The sequence below is a fragment of the Accipiter gentilis genome, chromosome 1 (assembly GCF_929443795.1).
Source record: "Accipiter gentilis chromosome 1, bAccGen1.1, whole genome shotgun sequence".
In the NCBI taxonomy this organism is placed as follows: Eukaryota; Metazoa; Chordata; class Aves; order Accipitriformes; family Accipitridae; genus Astur; species Astur gentilis.
This window is the reverse complement of record NC_064880.1, coordinates 32,419,202-32,439,699: the sequence shown is the minus strand read 5'-3', so window position 1 is coordinate 32,439,699 and position 20,498 is coordinate 32,419,202. Positions and strand designations below refer to the sequence as shown.

The window sequence follows — 20,498 nt, the reverse complement described above, 5'->3', positions numbered from 1 at the left end:
TGCCACGATTCCTATGAATTCCTGTTTACCTTTAGAAAGACAGTTAGCTACAGTTATATTGTTATTTCTCACGCTCTGCACTGAGCAAACGTTTTGCCGGATTGGTTGAAACCACTTTTAAAACAATAGCCGGGAACAGAGGGAAAAAGGTCATGTCAGCTAGGGCTGTTAATACCTTTAAAGCTATGTGTAAAAGCTGGCTTTTGTGCCGTCGGTGTTTTTGTTAACGTGTCCAGTTCCTAGGCAGTTAGGTGTGCTCGGCAAAGCAATCGCCTTGGCTACTTAATGCTGTCAATCGGCCCGTCTCCTTTCCAAAAAAGGGCTTGTAAGTTTTCGCTCTTCCCCCGAGTCCTTCAAGAAGGACACGTCCCCGCCGCTCGTTGCACTGCCCAGCACCCCCCGCACGGAATGAAATTCCCTGGCTCCACCGGGCTGTTTCCCCTCCTCCCATCTCATTGCAGATTCCTCCCAGCCCCTTACGTGCCATCTTTGTGAGGAGGGTTTGGTTTAGGCATCTGCGTAGCTACCGCGACATGCTGAAGTGTAGCACCGCGGTCACCGCCGCAAAACGTTGGCGAACCACGTTTGGGGTGTGGGATGGAGAAACACAGATTGGAGCTTGTCGGGGGTACAAAAAAACAACGTTGTCTTAACGTTTCCCGTTTTAGCAAAAGGGTGTCCGGTATAAAATCGGAATCTGACGGCAACACTGAGGGCGAGTCACAGAACCCCAGGTGTTCCCCTGCGGCCGGGAAGGCGAGCAGCGCGGCGGTGCCTGTGCCTCTGCCACCCTCTGGCGGAGAGCGGGGCGGAGGGCGCTGCTGACGGCCGGCGGCGGGCACGGCGGAGTGAGCCGGCGGGGCACATCAAACCCTCGGCACAGGGCGGGGGTTTGCTAAGCTACACTTGACCACGGGCCCCGCCTGGCTCACTCGTGGCCCGCACCCCGCGCAGGGCAGTGCCGGGGCCGCAGGGACGGTCGGAGCCGGAGTTCGGCCCCGTCGCCTCTGCCGGTAACGCTGACGGGTGCGGTGCGGTGCACAGCCGGCGACCTCGGGTCAAGCCGGTGCCACCGAGGGAAAGCCTCCGGCGCCGTCCGCACAAGGGGCTCGGCGGGGGACTCGCCAGGCAGAAGGCCCTGCCTGGGGTGCCGCCCCCGCCGCTGCCGGGCAGCCCCACCCGCCGCGGGAGCCAGCCCCGCCGCCCCGGGGCGAAGCGGACCGGCGGCGGCGGCAGCAGCAGCAGCCGGGGCCGGGTGGGCCGCCCCTCCCCGCCCCAACCGGCCGCCCCGGCGGTCCCCAGCCCCTCCGTGCGGAGCGGCGCGGAGGGGGTGGCGGCAGCCCTGTGACTCATGCCTGCGTCGAAGCAGATCAACCGGCGATTCACGCTTTTAAAAAAGCAAATCCGAGTACTTCTGGAAAAAAAAAGGTCATCTCGCATTAAATTCCGCGGCGCGATTGGTATTCCGACGTCGTTTCTGGCGGAGTTTATAAGCGGCGGGTCGCTCCCAGGCTGGAGTCGCCCTGCCTGCCTGGACTCCGGCAGTAAGAGTGTCTGTCCGCTCGCCCCCTCGGTAAGTCTCCTCTAAACAGCATCCTATTTTTTTCAAACCTTCGGGCACCTCTTTCAGGATCTGGAGCTCCCCGCCCCCCCCCCCCACCACCAAAAAAAAAAAAAAAAAAAAAATCGGTTTTGGTCACTTTCGTACCTATGGAGGGATAACGGGTATTTTGAGACAGCCAGCGCCTTAGACATTTTGTTAACCTGTTACTTCACTTCCAGGCATTGTCTAGAGAATCTCTTTTGCTTTATGGTTGTTTTCCTTTTCCTCTTAAAAAGGTGAGATACCTGTTTTCCATCGAAATCATTGATCCGTTGCGTTTACACGCGGGCGTAAATCCGCCCATCAGTGGAAATGAATCGGTAGCTACCGACTTGAAAAAAGCAGCTAACAAAGAAAGCGTTCGTTCGTTACCGCGACCTTCATTTTCGTTACAAGGGGAATCAAATAAATCGCAGGTAGCCGTGGGGACAAAGAGACGAGCGGGGCACTGACCCGGCAATTCTCGATCAGCGACCCTGTATTGGTTATCGGAGCGCCGTGTCGGCCGGGAAAGAGCTGAACATCTGGCGAGGAGCGAGGGCTGGTCCAGCACCTTCCTTCCCCCAGACAGACGTGCCTTCTCCTGCCATTTGTGCCGCGAAAGCGAGCGCGGGCACGGGAGAGCGCTGGAGCACGTACTGGTCCCGATTTGCTGGAACATGTGTGTGCAAATGCACATGTGTGTGGCGCCTGTCCTTGGACCTGGGCAGAATGCACCTTTGTGGTGGCGGAGGCTTATCTGCCCGTCTTTCCTGAACGCTTAGCCTGGCGTGTGTTCGGGGCTCGCATGATAACGCACAGAAACGGGCTCCGTTTGGGATTGTAGGTCGTTCTGGCTGCTAATTTCGAAGCCCGCTTTGCACGTTGCTTTCCCTTTGAGGCGAGCCACGTAATTGCCCTGCTCAGCGGCCACCGATATAATTGCGATAGACTTCATGCTCTGCTAAATCCGTCATTCAGGCGCGGGGGGTAGCGCCTCGGCACCCGGCGAGGGGACGGTCTCGCTCTTCAGCCTGTCGAGGCATTTTCCCGGCGCGCCGCTTGCGCCTGGCCCCGCGGCCCCGCCGCGGCCGGCTCCCGCCCGCCCGGCTCCTGCCCGTCCTGCCGCCGACCCGGGACCTGCGCGGCTCCCGCCGGGCTGCGGACTGCCGCCCGCCGGCGTCCGGACGGGAGTCCGGGGCGGCTCTCCAGGAGACCAGACTGCTAAAACCGCCTTTTCTTCCTTCCAGCAAATTCCTTGCTGCCCACCCCTCTGAGGAATATCGCAGGAAACCCGGGGCTTTTCTGCAAGGATGGCTTCCTCCGCTCCCTCGTCCTCCAACGACGCTCCGGACCCCACCCCAACTAATTTACGACCCACAAGTAGGTTTTAATATTTTCCTCGTTTAAAGTGTTTCGGAGGCTTTCTCCACCTAGGCTTGGAAAGACCGGTTTCGAAACGAAACGATAAATCGGTGAAGCCCTGTTCCGCACCGTTAAGCAAGGTGCGGAAAGTGCTCTACACAAAGAAACCATCTTCCTGGTGGGAGCGGGAGAGGTTGGACCGTGGCGAATGAAACGCTGGGAGGAAAAGCCCACCTCAGCGGCCAGCGCTGCCTTTATCTTACAGCCACGCTGGAGGGATTTAGACAATAAACTGAACGCCCAGATGGCCAAAAAATCGGGATGTTGTAAGGGGTGTGGAGAAAATGAATCGGTTGAAGGGCGAAGTTACACCAGTGGCTTAAAGCGGGTGTCGTCGTCCCCCCCCCCCTTACATTTTATAAATGCTAATGCTGCAGCTTCCTTTCAGCCTACGCTGAAGCCTGTAATCAAGCGAAATTTGGATGCTAATTGTAGCTTTTCAAAGCCTTGTATTCCTAATTGCTCTGAATTCGCCTTGAGTTATTGAGGTGTGAGTGGGAAACAGAGGCTGCTGCAGGTGGATAGAGAATCAGTTTATAGCACTGCCAGGCAATTCAGACCGTCGCCTACCGAAAATAAATAAAAAAGAGGCTCGATGCTATAAAGCATCGGAGACAAAGAGCGGGCAACAGTAAGAAATGAAAGGCTGTCAAGCACAGCAAAGCGGGGAATAGCTTTTACCCTGAAAGGGCTACGAGGCACGATCATCGGAGTCATTATTGTCATTATTCTCCAACTGGAAGGAACGGGGAGGGGGCGAACGGCGGCACCGGGTCTTGTTCCAGGCGGGGGTGACAGACACTGCCGCCTTCGGCTGAGGTGTCACACGCAGAAATCGAATTAACTGGCAACGCGGCTAAAACTGAGATAACCTCTGACAGCAGCAGCAGCAGCACCCGGCCCTGCCCGCCCGGGGCTCCCCGCCCGCCCGCCCCGGCAGCTCCCCTTCCCAGCGGGCTCCTCCGCCCGGCCGGCCGCGCCGGGGCGCTTCCCCCGCTTCTCCCTCCCCGGGGGTCCGGCCGCCGCTCCCCCCGCCCAGGTGAGCGGGCCCCGTCCCAGCCCCGCCGCCGCCTTCTCCCCTCACGCCCCAGCGCCTCCTCGGCGCCGCGGCCCCGTCAGCGCCCCCCCCCGGTCGCCCCCTGGGGTCCGCCGCGGCCGGCCCTGCGGCTGCCCGGGAGCCGCGGGCCCGGGGCCGGAGAGGCTCTGCCGCGCCCTGGGCCGAGGCCGGCGCCCTCTCCACCTCAGCCCCTGGCGTCGCTCCCCGCTTCCCCAGGGCTCAGCTGGGGCCAACCGGGGCGCGGCCGGGCCGCGGCTCCCGGGGGCTGGGAAGGAGCCCGTCCCCTCCGTCGGTGCGGTCGCGCCCCCGGCGCAGCCCCCGCTCGGGAGCCTCCCGGCGGCGTTTCTTCGGGCGTGCAGGGCCGGCGGGCGAAGGGCCTCTGGCCCCGGGGCCGCCATCTAGTGGGCCGGGCCGGGCCGGGCCGGGCCGAGCCGGGGGCCCAGGGGTGTTCCGGGGCAGGGGCAGGGCCGGGAGCGTCCCTAGTGCGGCCGTCGGCGGCTCGTCAGTGCGGCCGAGGCTCGGCAATGCAAGTCCGATCATCTAGTCAACTACTATTTTTCACCCAATTAATTCCTGAACTCTTTTGTGACCCCATTTCACGCCACTTTATTTTAAGCTGCCACTTCCCTGGAGCCCCGCCAGTAAGTTATTAGATGTTCGGGTCCCGGGTGCCTTTCCCTCTCCTCTCGGCGGGCCAGCGTGTCACCTCGCCGTCACCCGAGGCTCAGCTGCCCCGCGCCCGGCACGCTCCGGCGCCGCCGGGCTCGGCAAGCTGCCGTCTCTCCCGGCGAGGGGACCGCGGGGGGGCTGTGCAGGGGGCCGGGAGGGCGGCACGGCGGCCGGGCAAGCCCGCCGCCCCAGGGCAACGACTGTGTCCTCTCTTCCAGCGTACGACTCGTGGTGCGGAGTGGCTCACGGGTGCACCAGGAAGATCGGGCTCAAGATATGCGGTAAGTCCGCCCGTGTCTCGCCGTACGGCAGCCCACACGCCCACCCTTGGCGACGCGCCCTGCCTCCGCCGGCGCCCGGGACCGTCCCGCGGCGGGCCGCCATCGCCGCCGGGGGCCGCGCCGGCCCATGGGCCCGGGCCCCGGCCCCGGGCGACGGCCTCGGCGCCCCCTGCCGGGCGCACGGCGGCTCCGCTCCGCGGCCCCGGCCCGGGAGCTGACACCGGACACCGGCCGCCGTGCGCCCTCCCCCCCGTCCCGTCCCCCGCCTTGGCTTTGCTTTGGCCGAGGCCTCGTCCGCCGCGGGAGGGACGGCCGCGGGCCCCGCCGCCCCTCCTGCGATAAAAGGCGGTGTGCGGGCGCCGGCCGCCCCCGGCGGGGGGAGCGCAGGGCCCGCCCGGGAAGCCGGCGGCGAGGAGCGAACGGGGGGGGGTTTGGCCGCCTCTCACTGTCTGAAATTTTTCAGCCTTATCTGACTAGAAAATACGGATCTCCTGGGGGAAAAAGATTAACGAGAGCCTTATTAAAGAGCAATTCGTCAGCTTGCTGTGCTGGTAAGATAGCGCTGGCAGCCAGTCAGCACGCAGGCACATGAAATGCAGGAAGGGAAACAAATGCACAATCAGATCGCAACGTTATAGCAAGAGATTCATTTGCAGATAACAAGCTGTCTTCTCCAGATTTCTCAGTAGCGCCTTCGCTTTCGGAGACAAACAGTCAAATCTTCATTTTCTGATGGGGAGAATCGTTCGCCTTAGCCCGTGCCCTTATGAATAGAAATCAGTTCCCATTTTCCCCAGCTACCTCTTTTTGGAGGGGATGGGGAATTATTTCGAGGGGGAAACGGGCCTTTTTTCAAAGCAGAGGTATATTTAAACCGCTTGCCCTACTTGCCCGAGTCGAAGCTCATTTGCTAAACGTTTTGTTAGCTGGAAGTTTGGACTGGAAAAGAATCGGGGAGTGAATGTTTAGCCCTATGCCTGTTCGAGATTTCATTGGTACCCGCAGGCGACATTAACGAGTAGTCGCTTAGTTCTATAAATAGCTCCTGATCTGGGTTTAATGGACCGTTTCCCTACCAGTCCCTTCAGTGGCTGGAGCGATGGGCTTTTTCATCATCATTTTAATTTAGCCCGGCAAGCAGAACTGATAAAGTAACGCACCGTTAGGCTTGTTTCGTGTTGCTAGACTACCGGGGTTACAGAGGGACATCGCAGCTTCTCTCAATGAGATCAAATACACTGAAAATGAAATATCCCACCATTTTGGGTTTGAGAAAGGCAAAAGAGAGGGTAGTAGAGGCTTTGTGAAGGGACTTCAAAACAAGCAGGGCTGCTGTGTTTTTTGGGGTCGGGTTTGGTGCTCCGCTTTCCTTTTTTGACTTGTTTTTTGCATGAAAAATATACCCCTAATAGTGACGGTGATTCGGAATAATCACATTCGATCGCGACCATTGTTTTTGCTTGTGTGAGCCCTCCCACTTGAATCTAACACCTTCACAAAGACAGAGAGGGAAGGTTGCCTATGGTATAGAGTGAAGTATTAAGGTTGCCAAGAATCCTAATTAAACATGCTAAACAAGTTGACGTTTGACTATTACAGATGATATCCCCTCGTCCTTACCTTTCACAAGACATCATTCCGGACCTTAAATATCGTGCAGTCACAAAGCTATAGTAAACCAGGCGCCTCGGAATTGTTCTCTCTGCGTGTATCACACAGAAATCGATTATTTTTGAATGCAAACTTTAAATAAGGGTTGAGCTCAGAGAAAAGGCAGGTCTTGAACAATGAGTCGGTTCTTCCACCTGTGTTGTATATTGTGTGTTTGATATTTTCAGTAATTACGTATCCAAGACGTATGTCATCTCTTCTCAAACAACTGACCGATTTAAGGATTAGCTCCTTTCCTTTCTGCTTGAAAGCCACCGCCTTAAAAGCGCTCTGCCGCTGCCACACCCCCACGCTCTTCGTCTCTGCACACATCCACTTACAAAAAGAGAACATATTTTAAAGCGGTTTAATGAACTGTCACGGCGGGCAAAGCATAGGCAGATTTCCCCCTGTGTCTGGAGTTGCGTGCTACACCTTTCACTCCCACCTCGGCAATTACTATTGCTGCTGGGACCGATCCTGCTAACGTTTGCTTGGCATCGGTGGAAATACTCGACGGAGTAAAACTGCCCAGGTGCGTCTTCAGCTGGTTGGCCCCGGCCAGCTGATGATTCCCAGCCCGGCGAGCAACGCGGGAGAGTGGGATTTCAAAAGCAGCCACCTAAGTTAGCAACTCGGCTCGTCTCCGGAGTCAGTGGGATTTATGCTGCCAAGTCACGCAGGCGGTGCTGAACCCCTCCCCGGCCGCGGATCTCCTGCAGCCGCCACCGACATGCATCACCGGCGGCCACGGCACGGGCCGGGACCCGGCGGGTCTGTCCCTGCCTCGGAAGCTGAGCTCCCCGCAGGGCGGGGTGTGCACACGCCTGCCTTGTGCGGGGCCTGATGTGAAATCACGCCGGATTTGTGGGCACGTCGGGGGCCGAGGCGCTCCCTCGCCAGTCCGGTCTCGCTCGGTTTTAAAAACCCGGGCTCTTAAAGCGCATCGATGAAAACACCTCTCAGCGGAGCACCTGCGGCAGGTAGCGGCTGCTGCTGGGAAAGGCTGCGCTCTCCGCTGCTACAGGAGAAGCAGCGCGGACGCTATTTCATACGCTGCTACTTGCTGGATCTCTCCTACACCGACCTAGTTTCTCCCACAGGATACGGGCGACAGGCTTGCTGCAGTCACCCGCTTCCCCCGGGCGCCGAGGGAGCCCTCGAGGGCAAGCTGCCGCGCTGCCCTTCAGCCCGGGGCGCGGGTGGGCGCCGGGGAGCATTTCCCCCCCCCCCCCCGCCCTCCGCGGGGAGGCGCTCGGGGAACAAGAGGGTCCGGCGGCCCCAAAGCGGGCGGCTTCCCCATGTCCCGGACCCTCCGGGACCGTGGGATACTGCCGTGGGGGCGAACGACACGTTGTCTGCAGCCGAACGAGCTGATGCCGGGCGGCAGCAAGTTCCTCCCTTCAGGTTTTGGGGTTTGGTTTGGTTTGGGGTTTTTTTTCCCCCCTTTAGTCTCCGCCCTCGAGCCGCCCCACGCGCGGCCCCGCGGGCCCCACGCGGAGCACGCTAACAGGCCCCGTGCGAGGCCGCTCCGAGCCCCCCGCTGCCGCCGGCTTTGGGACGCGGTGAGGGGGCCGGGGAGCCTCCGCGGGCAAGAACCGCCGCGAAGTCGTTTGGACGGGGGTGAGCTCCGCGCCCCCGGCGCGCTGCCGCCGCCGCCGCCTCCCTGGCGCGGCTTTGGTTAGGCCAGACCCCTCGGCGAAGCGCCGGCCTCCCTGAGCCCGATGCGGGCCGAACTGGCGGCAGCTGCCGCCTTTCTCGGTTACTGAAGCGCTGCCCCCTCCTCTCCCAGCGGAGCCGCCGAGGGACGCGTGTCCGAACGCCGAGAAGAGCGCTAGTTGTGCGGCGGGGAGCGCGGCTGTCTCTTCTCACGTAATTCTTTCCACTGAGCATCACCACCGAGAGCCGAGAAGAAAGACAAGTGGAGAAATGAAGCAACGTGAAGCCGCAGGACCTGGGGAAAGAGGATCGGTCCGGAATTCAGTCTAGACTGCACCTGCTTCGGTATCAGCTGCTCCGCCTAATGAGCAGGCGAGCAGCACTAGCTGTTGCAGGACCGTTAAAAACAGTAACAACAAAACTAAAAAAAGCCAAAGCAAACAGACAAACAAGTCATCGATCCTGGACGGCTACTCTTAACTTATGCACGAAGAGAGTTTCCTCTTAAACGGTCTTTTTTTTCTCGCGTAATTCGTATCCCTAAAAGCATCCCAGAAAGAAACTAATTAGTAGAAGAGCAATATTTATTACAAGGCAAAACGTCAAGTGTTCACCGAAAGGATGGGCTTGACAAACCTGCCTGCGAACAGCCCTCCTGGAGAGGCGTTCGGGTGCCCGACTGACGCAGAAGGGGCTGCCGGCGGGGGGCTCCGTTTTCGGCAGCTCTTACGGGACTCCCAGGCTGACAGCAGGGTACCGTGTACCGGGTACCGTGCCGGGAGCCACTCGCCCAGCGGCTCAGTGTCGCTCCCTTTTCTCCGCACGGCGATGCAGCCCCCGGGGGCCCGCCCGAGCTGCAGGGGGGCCGGGCGGGCCGGCGGTGGGCGCCTGGCGGGAGGAGCCCGCAGTCCCGGTTCGCCGTCGGGGCTCCGGAGGGCGGGGGCACCTGGCCGGAAAGCGGAGGGCGCTGGAGAGGAGCGGCGTCGGGGGACGTGGGTGCGCGAAGTTACGGCGCTGGTTTTCCTCCCTGCGAAGTCCTCCTCTCCGACGGATATCCACGGCCGCGACGAGCGTTGGTTTCAATTCCTGCTTGTTTTAAAAGAAAAGAAAGAAAAAAGGAGGCCGGCGCTGCTCCAGACATAGAGGCACGATGGCTGCAGCCTGGGAGGGCAAAATCCCAAAGAGCCCAACACTGTGCCTGTTTTAGCGGGCATGGGTTTAATGGATCAAATCCTGGAAATTAATTGTTCTTCCTGCCTTGTTAAAGCAGAGGGGTCCCGTTACTCGCCACGGGCCCTGCGTGGCGCCCACCACCGTAATTCTTGGGGTGAGGGGGTATGTTGCTGCCGTTGCACCTAACCACGGCAGTTGCGATCGGGTCCTGGGCACCTGGGCTGCGTCTCCGGTGAGAGCGGAGCTCCTGGAGACCTCGGGGATGGTTAGTGTTAGTATCAAAGGCATCTTTTCATGTGGAAAATCCGCGTCTCCTGGACACGTGCTGGTACGTACTGGTAACAGCAAGGTGGGGTTGATGAGTGCTACCGGTGTCCTTAGAGCTCTGGTGCTCTCAGGACGCCTGCTCCAGAATGGCTGCTTGTTCTCATGCCTTTTGTGCGTGACAGCACCACGAGGAGAACTGGAAGTGGCCCTGATTTTAATCATACATCATTGCCCCTGTCTGCTAGGTCCATAAACTTCGCCTGCAGGCTGAAATAGCATTGACTCATCCTGAACTCTCTTCCAGTGGCTGATTACTGAAGTGGAATCTGTCTGATCGACTTAATAAGAATTTACCACTGCACTAAATGACGAAAATTTGTTTTTTGCATGGCTGCGTTTTTGCAGTTGATGACATTTTGAGCTTTCCCTCCTGGAGGCAAATAATCCCCATAAATACTCTTATTCCTGACCTCATTAGTCAGATCCAGGGCCAGCACCGCTTTGAACTGTTGTCTAGAGAGCTGCTTTAGATATTTCTAAACATGTTGGGAAGTGAGAAAACTCTGACCTGTGCACCTTGCAACAACAATGTAGGGTTCCTGCAAAGGACCAACAGCCTTGAAGACAAGGGCCGGATCGTCAGCTCCCTGAAGGAAAGGCAGTCCTCCAAGAGCCTGCTGGCATGCGAGAACAGCGAGAAGGAATCCAGGTTCCGGCGCACCGAGACAGACTTCTCCAATTTGTATGCCAGAGGTAAACGCTCTTTACAGCTTCTGCTTGCTCCAGCATGGCCCTTAGTAGTCTGCCCTCGCCTTCCTTGGAAGTGCAGCCACGTTTAGACCGTGCTTTTGCTTGGTTGTTTTTGAAGGAAGCTCTGTGTGCGTGTGTTTGTTGAGAGCCGCACTGGCAATGTGTACAAGTTTCCTGAAATGCAATTTTATGTACTTTGGGCTGATCCTCGGCAGATCAGCTCCAGCGATTCTTCCAGGGTCACTCCAGATCCAGCTTCTGGGTGGAGAGTAATTTTATATTTTATTTCCTCCTCTGTAAAATAGCAATGAAACGGTCTGTGATTGCTGGTACGAGGCCATTGACGAAGAGGGTGGGGAAGGGAAATTACTCCTTTTGCGGGCCTGGGGGGAGGAAGCATTGCAGTAGAAGGGCAAGTGTGGGTTTGGGTTGCTCTTGGCCCCTGGGAGGTGAGTGCCCCACACTGCACAGCATTTGGGTTGCAGGGCATGCTTTTGGCTGGGGTGCCTTGCAGGTGCCCCCGCTGTTCCCGTGTGGGATCTGGGCTCACCCTTCCCCACCAGGCAAGAAGGGCCAGGAGCCCCAGGGGCAGCGGCAGGTTTAATCTCCACCTCTGGCTCCCAAAGCAAGCACTGACAGCTGGTTTGTCCCGCAGATTTGCTGCCCGCCAAGAATGGCGAGGAGCAGACCATGCAGTTCCTGCTGGAGGTCGTGGACATCCTCCTCAACTATGTGAGGAAGACATTTGACAGATCCACCAAAGTGCTGGACTTCCACCACCCGCACCAGCTCCTGGAGGGCATGGAGGGCTTCAACCTGGAGCTCTCGGACAACCCCGAGTCCCTGGAGCAGATCCTGGTGGACTGCCGGGACACGCTGAAGTACGGAGTGAGGACAGGTAGGTTCTCGCACACTACTCTGGAGAGTCCCTCCTGGGGCTTTTCTCAGACCCAAGGTAAAGGGAGTGGGCCTGAGCCCAGGGAGGTAAGCCCACACACTCTCCATGCCCTCGACTCTGCCTCCCTGGAGGCTCAGCTCCAGGGCTGTCTGCAGGCACTGGAAGTGTCTCTGCTCAGAAACTTGAAGTTATTGATGCTCCATCCGTCCCCAGCGGGCAGGGCTCGGTGCTGTTTGCAGAGCCCAGAAACAAGTTTTTAAGACGTAATCTCTTTCACTTGATGAAATGCGAGCTGTCTGTATCTCCAGGGAGCAATATCATTAGGTAAATGAGGGCATAAATGACACTGAATTTGCAGTTTTTCTTCTTTATGTTCACCAGACGTTTAATGAAAAAGAGACTGAAATCCCAGGAATCATCAATAAAGGAACCCTGTGGATTTCAGCCCATTACCCAGGAGCCCTGCCTGTCCAGGTCGTTCTGAATCACACAGAAAAACCCGTTTATGATCACTTCTTTTACTGGGTGAGCTGTAGCCAGGCTCTAGAGCGAAGTCTGTCCTCTTCCGGGCTGTTTGGCCTGGAACGTTTTACATCTGTATCGGCAGAAAGCTGGGCTGGCAAGGAGCCCTGACTGCTTTATGTATCCAAGCAGGTCAGGAACCGGAGCGGTAACGGTGCAGGGACCGTGTCCTACCCCCGCAGTCCTGCTCCAGCGTTTCATTCAGGGCTGCTGAGCTCTGCCCACGAGCAGCCCTTGGGGCAGGGCAGGGCAGGCAGGGGAGCGGTGCTGCCATGGCGGGCGGTGGGCAGGAGCTGGCGGAGGGAGGCTTTTGTCCAAGCGATGGCTCCTGAAGCACGGGGGGCTGCTTCCTACGCTCTTTAGTTATGCAGCTGTGAAAACCCAACGTAGTGCATTCAAGGAACAGAATCTTGACAACAAATGTGGCCGTTAGCTTCCCGTCTTTTCCCGTTTACGTGGTGGTTTGATTTATTCAAGAGTATCAGGGGCCTATTTTGATTTTGTGTCCTTAATCAAAGGGGAGCGTATCTCACTCCCAAGCCCGTGGGTTGTCGAACAGGTGGCCAGCAGCAAAGCCAGACTCCCTGCGGTCTGTGTGCTTGCACCGTTATTCCGCTATCCATTGTGCTGGGATGTCGGGCAAGCTCTTCCCCTCCCCCCGCCCTCCCCTGGAGCTTTTGCGGGACCCGTGGGACCCGTCCCCGGGAGCTGAGGTGCAGGTATCTGCCCGGACGCAAGCTCTGTTCAAAGCAGTACCTGGTGCAGCTTTGGAGAAGAGCTGCTCGGACTGTGCGACGACCCCAGGACACAGGCCCTGCTGTCCCAGGACACAGGCCCTGCCGTCCCAGGCCCCAAGGGCTCACGTTCTCTCTCCCTCTAAAGCCAGCGGGGCTGAATCTGCAGCCCAGCCTCAGGAGACCACAGGCTCGCTGACAGCTTGGGGAGGTCAGCGGAACGTCCCTTAAAATCACTTCCCAAACCGTGTGTCATGGCAAGGGAGAGAAGTGCTGATGCGCAGAGCAAATAGCTAAGCCGTGGTGATGTTTCTGGGCTTTAGGCCGGAGCCGCTTGGCTCCCCAGGGCGGGAGCAGCCCGGTCGCTTTGCCTCCACGTGCCCCGGTTTCCCCGGCAGCCTCCTCTTCAGGATGTGCCGAGACGTGGCAGCGCCAGTGGGCTCACGCCTCCAAAAGGTTCCCGCTGACATCGCTCGGAGCAGAACCGCATTTATTTCTTTATGTCAAAAGACGCTGATGTTCCCAGTGTTGAGCCAAATGCGACGTGACAGGGTCCCTCCGGGCGTCGAGCGCTGAACGCCCGGTCTCGGGCTGGGCTGTCCCCAGTGTGTTATCTGCGTGTCCTTTCCCAAGAGAGCAGAGATAAGGGCTAAATCATGACACCTGCCGCCTCCTCTCCAAGTCCGTCATCATTTGTTAGGAATGTCATCACTTCACGCTGGAAAAGCGGGCCCCCAAGAGCGGGGCTTAGCGCTTACAAAAGTTGTTAAGGCGACTTCGGCTGAAATACAGGAATATGATTGACGCGGGTCTGACAGCAAAGCCTTCGTTGATGAGGCGAATCCTAGCTTTTAAACCACGTGCCCAGGGGCTCTCGGCGTCCCGCCCCGCCTCCCCGGGACGTTTTCCGCCGAGACCCCCCCCCACCCCCCCCAGACGCCGCTCCCGCCGCCGTGCGGCTCAGCCAGCGACTGACTGACTGACTGACTGGCTGGCTGGCTGCTCGCCCCTACAGCCTCCTTACAAGCGGATCAGCCTTCCCCTCTCTCTCCATTCAGATGCAAACGGCCCCCGCACCCGCAGGCTGTTACCGCCAGGTGTTCGAGTATTCCCGCTCCCCCTCCTCTCCCCTCCGCGTTCACAGCGCAGCGGCGGAGGGGGGGCGGGGGCGGCGGCGGCGGCGGCTGCTGCTGCTCCGGAGCCCGGCTAACTCCGAGCCCTTAGCACAGGGTCCGGAGGCGTTTTACAGGCTCAGTCGGCTCTGGGGTTCTCTCCTGTAACTTAAACGCTGATGATGCGCCATGCGGGAGTTCCCTCCAAAGCGTTTTTTCAAGTTCGCGACGGGGCACCCGTGAATGTTGGTTAACGGTCTCCCCGTGGGGAGGACTTGCTTGGGAACCGCCTCTGCAGGGGCCTTGTGGGCGCAGAACCGCCGCTCGTGTCGAGAGGGTCGGGCGGCTGAAAACTGAAACCGAGAGATGCCGGTGGAGTTGTTCTAAGTCGCTCTCGATTCTCTTTCCAGGTCATCCTCGCTTTTTCAACCAGCTGTCCACAGGACTGGACATTATTGGTTTGGCTGGGGAGTGGCTGACGTCAACCGCTAATACAAACATGTAAGCAGCGTCTTCTTGTCAGCGTCTGTGGCTGCTGCTTACAGGGGCTGCCGGCTATCATGGTAGACGTGTGTCGTCACGGGCGTGTGTCATTTTCTTCTTTAAATGACGGTTGCTGCGTCTTCAATAAAAGCGTCTTATATTTTTCTTGATGTGGCAGTAATACAGTGAAAACTGTTATATAAAGCTGAACGGTTTTACGTTTCTGATAAATAGAAATGCAAATATCCTAGAGCACATGGTAAGTAAAGCATGGTAATTCTGATATAATAACATGAAATTATTTTTCTTCTCTTGGACCAATCTTCTTTATCTCTTTCTGATTTTGTTTTTTAAGCTTTGCCCCTAGACTGAGTAATTCTGCAGCTATCCATATATTAACACTAATATACAAGATACAGACAAATTTATTGTCTTCTTTCCTGTTGACTTCAGAGGTAGTAGGCTTGGGGCACCACCTTCTCCTGTTCGTGTGCTGGTAAAGAAGCGGCTTCTGGATGGCTTCCAAATGATTAAAAATGTAACATTAAAACTTAATTCGATAATAACGGAGTTAGTCTAAGATTTATTAAAGTTGTATGTAAATGAATAAATGGAAGTATAAAAAAAGTAAAATTTTACATCTAGAACACATCAGCGAGGAAACTTTTCCTAATTTTTCTTGACCTCAAAATTAATGAAAGCTAGATGTAGACATAAGGTATTATGTTGAATTCATGCAACAAAGAGGGTAATTAGTGAAAAAAAACCCCACCAAACCAAAAAACTTCTAGCCAGTTTTTATTTATATGTGGATTTGTATATGCTCAAAAATGCAATGGGAGACGACATACTTGGCAGGTAACAGACTGCTCTGGTTTAGTCCTGTATTGGATGTGTTTTAACTCTAAAGCTACCTCTGTTTTGGGTAGTTTGCTGCTAATTGGCAGAACGCAGGAAATATTATCTGCAGATTGGAAAATGAACAATATTTTCACTGGCCTATCCATGACTATATGGTTCATTTAGTATAGCTGATTACTAGCAGCTCTATGTGGATTATGAGCTGTGCTTGTTTTGTGACATTAGCAATAAAGAAAAATACATAAGGTGCTCCAGCCAAAACCAGCCAGTTCTTTGTAATAATCATCTTCTCAGTTAATTCTCTGTTTGCTAAAAATCAGTGTGAGATGTTCAGATTTAAAAGCTGATTGGGAAGAAAACCCAGCAACATATACTTTAATCATAAAACAAGTATTGCAAAGTGCTTTAAAGTGCTTTCTTTTTTTTTTTTAATACCACAATTGAAACTGAAAACAAACCTGATTACATTGCTAAAAGAAAACTTTGCTTAAATATTGTTCCTCTGTGACAAACACTTACTTCAGAGACTGTCACTTTTTGCAAGCCCCTTTTCCTTTGACCAACTAAGTTATCCTAGCTTAGTTACCCTTTTGTAATCAGTGAAATTGCACAAATCTGATAGAACATAATAGAATTCAGCTCTGTGGCAGACTGTGATAGTATTATGAAATATTGCCATCATTATTAAGAACATCGGACTCACTTATTCACTTCTGAAAGAGTAACTTTTTTTTTTAAATGAGGTTGCTTTTTCCTTTGGTTTTAAAAGTAAATTGTTAAATAGCTATTTCTATAAAGCTAGTTTCTGATCCATTTATGCTTTAAACAAGAACATATCTTGAAAATACTCTGCAAGCATGAAAATGGAGTATCTATTTCCTTCTATGAGGTTTAGCAAATTCGAAAGAATGCATTGTTCTCTTTTTTTCAGCAAACCGAGGTCAACATGATAGGCTTTCAAATAACACAATAATTGCAAATAAGGTTAAAGCAAGATGTTTGTAAAATATCATTGAAAGAACTGACAGAGAAGGTTATTAAAAATAGCCAAGTTGTCTCTGTCAGCTCTAGGGAACATATTATTTGTTTTGAGCAGTGTTCCAGCACAGAAGAGTAGGTTCTGACCTTTACCTAGAAACTGTTCTAACCTATTTCAGCTGCACAAGCATGTAACACACAAGTGACAGTAACACTGGATTATGGTAGGGAATGTTTTCCATTTGCCATTTTTAGTTTTCTACCTATAAACAATACTTAAAATATTTGCAAACAATTAAAAAAATGTGTTTTCTTTCACAAATGAGTTTTGAGTAATCAAAACATCTGTACTCTCTTAAAATTTTAAATTGTCATTAGGAAATACTACTTAAATGTCACTCTGAAGTTAATGTACTAAATTAAACATAGGAAGCTTCCCACATTGACTTGAAAATATTGTATCAATGTGCTATTCATAGCTTAATCTCTAACTGTAAGACCTTCAGGGTGGAAATTTCAGAAGTTGCTGTTATTCACCCAGCTCTAGGGATCTGTACTACAGATTCACTGCTGCATTCACTCACCATGCAGCAGCCAGCTGAGGTTAGGAAGCAATAATATTATCTGAAAGTTCTCTTTATGTCCACTGTTAGCCAAGACAAGAGAATAGTATTGGTATTTTGACTATTATGCATTTATAGGTATGAAAATGTAACATAGAAAAATGGTGTAAAATGCTTTATGTTTATTCTCAGAATGTTTTTTATGTACTGGCAAACAGGAGAACAGGTAGCTAGAATGATTTGGCCTTTAGGTGAGAGCAGGATTAAGGCAGCACTGGCCGCTACCAAAAAACTCAATTCATTTATTCTGTTAGTAAAGAGCTGAGACTTGTGACTGTTTTAGCTAATTCATAGAAGTATCTGTAAATACTGTAACTGTACGAAAAATCTAATCAGCAATTTTTGTCAGGAGATTGGTTCTAAAGCTGGACATGTCCTTCCAAGCCAAACACATTTTCTGCATTTAACTGAATTTTTCAAAATCATTTAAGTTTAAAACAAATAGGTTGGTGTGGAGAGTTTCGAGCAGGGAAGACACAGAACACTCAATATGAGATCCTGCAAGCGTCTTCAATCTTTATTTCTAACAGGGTTCTTTTATATGATTTCTGTAACATATGCCTACTAGCCATTCTATTATTGGTTACATGATAAAAAGGCTACACTCACATACTGCACGTACTCGCGGTCACAAGCTACTTATTTTTACATTTCTTCAACCACAACTTCTCTTCACCAAGTTCCTTACTTTCGTCGCCGTCTTGTCTCAGCAGAAATCTTCTTGCTTGCACAGCACCTACACAGACTTGTGACCCTGTTCCATTAACCATTCCTCAACAGGTTGGAGTGAACTTTAGCGAGATGTGATTTTTAAAATAATAGCCATCATCTAATATAGCTGCATTGGCCTTACACTTTATAATTGTCTGCAGTCTTCTTTTATTTCTTTGTCAGTCTTTGTCGAGTCAGAAAATAATTACATAATAAAATAAGTATTTTACTTGGTTTTAAGTATATTCAAAATTCCCCTTGTGAACACTTGATATTCTATATACAGAAAACTTGCTTAACATTATTTTTTATTATTATTATTATTTTGTACAAACCTTTAAATCTTCTGGGAAGTACGTAGAGATTAGTGTCCAAGGTCTCAGGAAAAAAATCAAGATGTGTTTAAACTGGTGGAAAAAAAAAAATCACATTGTCTTAAATGGATCTTGTATTAGGCTACGGTGATCTTGTACACGGCCAAGTTCCTATTGACTTCAGTTAGTTATTCTGCCTAATATATCCTAGACTTGCAGTGCTTAAAAACAAAACAAGAAAACCCCCCACTGTTAGCAGACACCAACTGATTTATTAATTTTGTGTGTCTGTAAATATTGGCAGCACCCAAACTTTAGATCAGTGTTCAACTGTCTGTCTCTGACAGTTCTAATTATAATAAAAGCAAAATAAGCAGTATTGTGGGTTCTGAAAATAGTAATTACAACAACTAAATTCCAAATGCTGTTTAATCTTAAAGGAATGTTTTAAAAATAGTAGTGGTGGACTAAGGACACCTAAGGATTGAAGAAAAAAATTAGTACTTTAAGCAGTGTAGCTGTAAATAAAAGCTTTTCAGACACACATTTGCTTCTTCATATCACATCTTCTTAAAGTTTGCCATTCTCAGAATGTCATTTTGGTATTAGAGAGACAACACATGTTTTGGTGAAATTATTCAAGTGGAAGACATGAGTCAGATCAGAGTGTCAGGGTGTCATATTCTTATAGATTTCTTTGGAAATCACAGGTTGATGGTTTAGTTTCTCTCTGCCTTCATTTCCCTCCTCCTTTTTTACTTTTTTTTTTTTAAATTTATTTTATTTTTAGTTTTTTGGCATACCCAGCAAGCAGAGTTTGTTTACAGCGGTAGCAATTTATCCATGTACCTTAATCATCAAAAATGGTTGTATGGCTGTCACCTTCCATCCACGTATCTGTCTGTGACATCAGGGCATACCAGACTATGCAATGTTTTTTGCCCTCATGAAGTGGATATAATAGTTGACTGCTGACTTGTTTTTGGTAATTAGAAAATCATCATTTATAATTACTCTTGACAGTTATTGATCACATGGTATTGTAGAAATAAGTTGTCCTTGGAGATCATCAACAGAATAAATCCACATAATTAATTGTATTTAGACTTTGAAGGCCTAGCTCAATACTTCTAATTATGGTTGTGTTTAGCTCAGTGAAGTTCACTGTTTTCATAAGGATTTGGCAATGTCTTACTCCACAAGTGTGGAACTGGCACTTTGGGAAACAACTGTTTTACAGTACAATCTCGTACAGTAACGTACAACATCTCGGCAGTGCTATGATGGTGAGCATTAGGTCTTATGTTGGTTATATAGAAAGTTGCAAAAGAGATAACACTGCAGTTTTTATTGACCAATATTTCCAGTATTGTGTTCCTGAGGATTTTCCTTTCGGTAAAGGTTGCAATATCAGAACCTCAATTTATAGAAAAACTTTTAGGAATCTTAAGCATTTTCACAAAGAATCATAGACTGGGAATTTATTGTGTGTTTTTAGAATCTGTATTTGATTTTGTTTGGTGGGCTTTTTTGCTTTATTCATGCAGGTTTACCTATGAAATTGCCCCTGTTTTTGTTCTCATGGAACAAATAACACTTCGAAAGATGAGAGAGATTATTGGATGGTCAAATAAAGATGGTGATGGAATATTCTCACCTGGTAAGTTTTTTCTTTCTGTTTTGGTGATTTGACTAGAACTTCAAAAGTTAAAATATATATAAGCTGTGTCTGAATGCCCACAATATCTGCAACACAAAACAATGCATCAGATTTTTAGAAGTAGGAATGCTTTGTTTAAACACAAAAGTTGGGGGGTGGGGTGGGATTTCTGGAGGAGCTGAGCAACCACAATTCCTGCTGACCAGTAGCCCTTGAGAATCATGTACTGACTTCTTCGGTAGTCAGTGAAGATTTGGGCTCACAGTCAGAAAAAGACTGTGTCTGCCTGTCACTTTCTGGGACATATTATCTGGGACTTAATCTGACTGAATTCACAAGTATGATTCCAGTATGAAGACCAAGACAAAGTGTCTTCCCGTGAACATGATATAAAGGCAGTCAGCAGTGATTTGAAAAGACTGGTGGTAAACCACGTGGAGGTCCTTGACCCACGTGTGGACAATGTGGGTGCCCAGCAGAACTCCAGATTTCTGGGTTTGGCGTGGGGGGACACCATCCTGTTTCAGAGGATGAAGGACAATTCCACCTCCTTTTGGAACAGCCCACATAAAATCCAGCAACGCACACTTCCTTTGTCTCCAGTCTCATCTGCTAGAAAAATACAGATTTTTCTCAGTGTTCTTGTTGATGAAGAAATATTAGAGGAGGAAGTTATCCTAGACTTTATGGATGAGATTCATCTTACTAAATCTTGAGGTCTGCATTGTAGAACTGAGCTAATTGTCCTGGGCTCTTTTTAGCAGTAAACCAAGATAAATAGGTGCTTTCCCTCAATTCACATTCTTCAAAAGTAAGTATCATAATAGATTAGCTGAATCATAGCCAGCAAAGTTCCTCTTTCCCTTAACTGACTATGAGGAAGCTTAGAATAACTAGCTCGGCTGTACAAATCTACCTTTAAGGCATCTACTTCTGTACCTACAGCGAGATGGGATAGATCCATCCAGTATGCGACATTTCTTCAGTGTCAGACCATTTGATAACTTCCTGTTTTTCTTGCTAACAAGAAGTTGCCATGCAAAAGCAGCACAACGAAAGCTGAACTTTTAAGGAATGTGTTACAAAATG

The 20,498-nt window shown here is 51.8% G+C and overlaps 2 protein-coding genes across 3 annotated transcripts in view; one reads left to right on the top strand and one right to left on the bottom strand.

The window, feature by feature from the left end:
• Positions 1-5,221, bottom strand: part of METTL5 (methyltransferase 5, N6-adenosine) — a 414,631-nt gene extending 409,410 nt beyond the window's left edge. The window contains exon 1 of the mRNA XM_049808214.1: positions 5,211-5,221. The gene's annotated coding sequence lies outside the window, so the exon portion shown is untranslated. The remainder of the gene's footprint in view (positions 1-5,210) is intronic.
• Positions 1,476-20,498, top strand: part of GAD1 (glutamate decarboxylase 1) — a 40,869-nt gene continuing 21,846 nt past the window's right edge. For both annotated transcript variants that reach the window (XR_007506999.1, XM_049808081.1), the window contains exons 1-7: positions 1,476-1,573; positions 2,833-2,965; positions 4,952-5,014; positions 10,358-10,516; positions 11,169-11,411; positions 14,190-14,280; positions 19,297-19,409. Coding sequence is in view for 1 of the 2 variants with exons in the window: in XM_049808081.1 (XP_049664038.1) it covers positions 2,896-2,965; positions 4,952-5,014; positions 10,358-10,516; positions 11,169-11,411; positions 14,190-14,280; positions 19,297-19,409 (739 nt within the window). In the remaining variant the exon portion in view is untranslated. The remainder of the gene's footprint in view (positions 1,574-2,832; positions 2,966-4,951; positions 5,015-10,357; positions 10,517-11,168; positions 11,412-14,189; positions 14,281-19,296; positions 19,410-20,498) is intronic.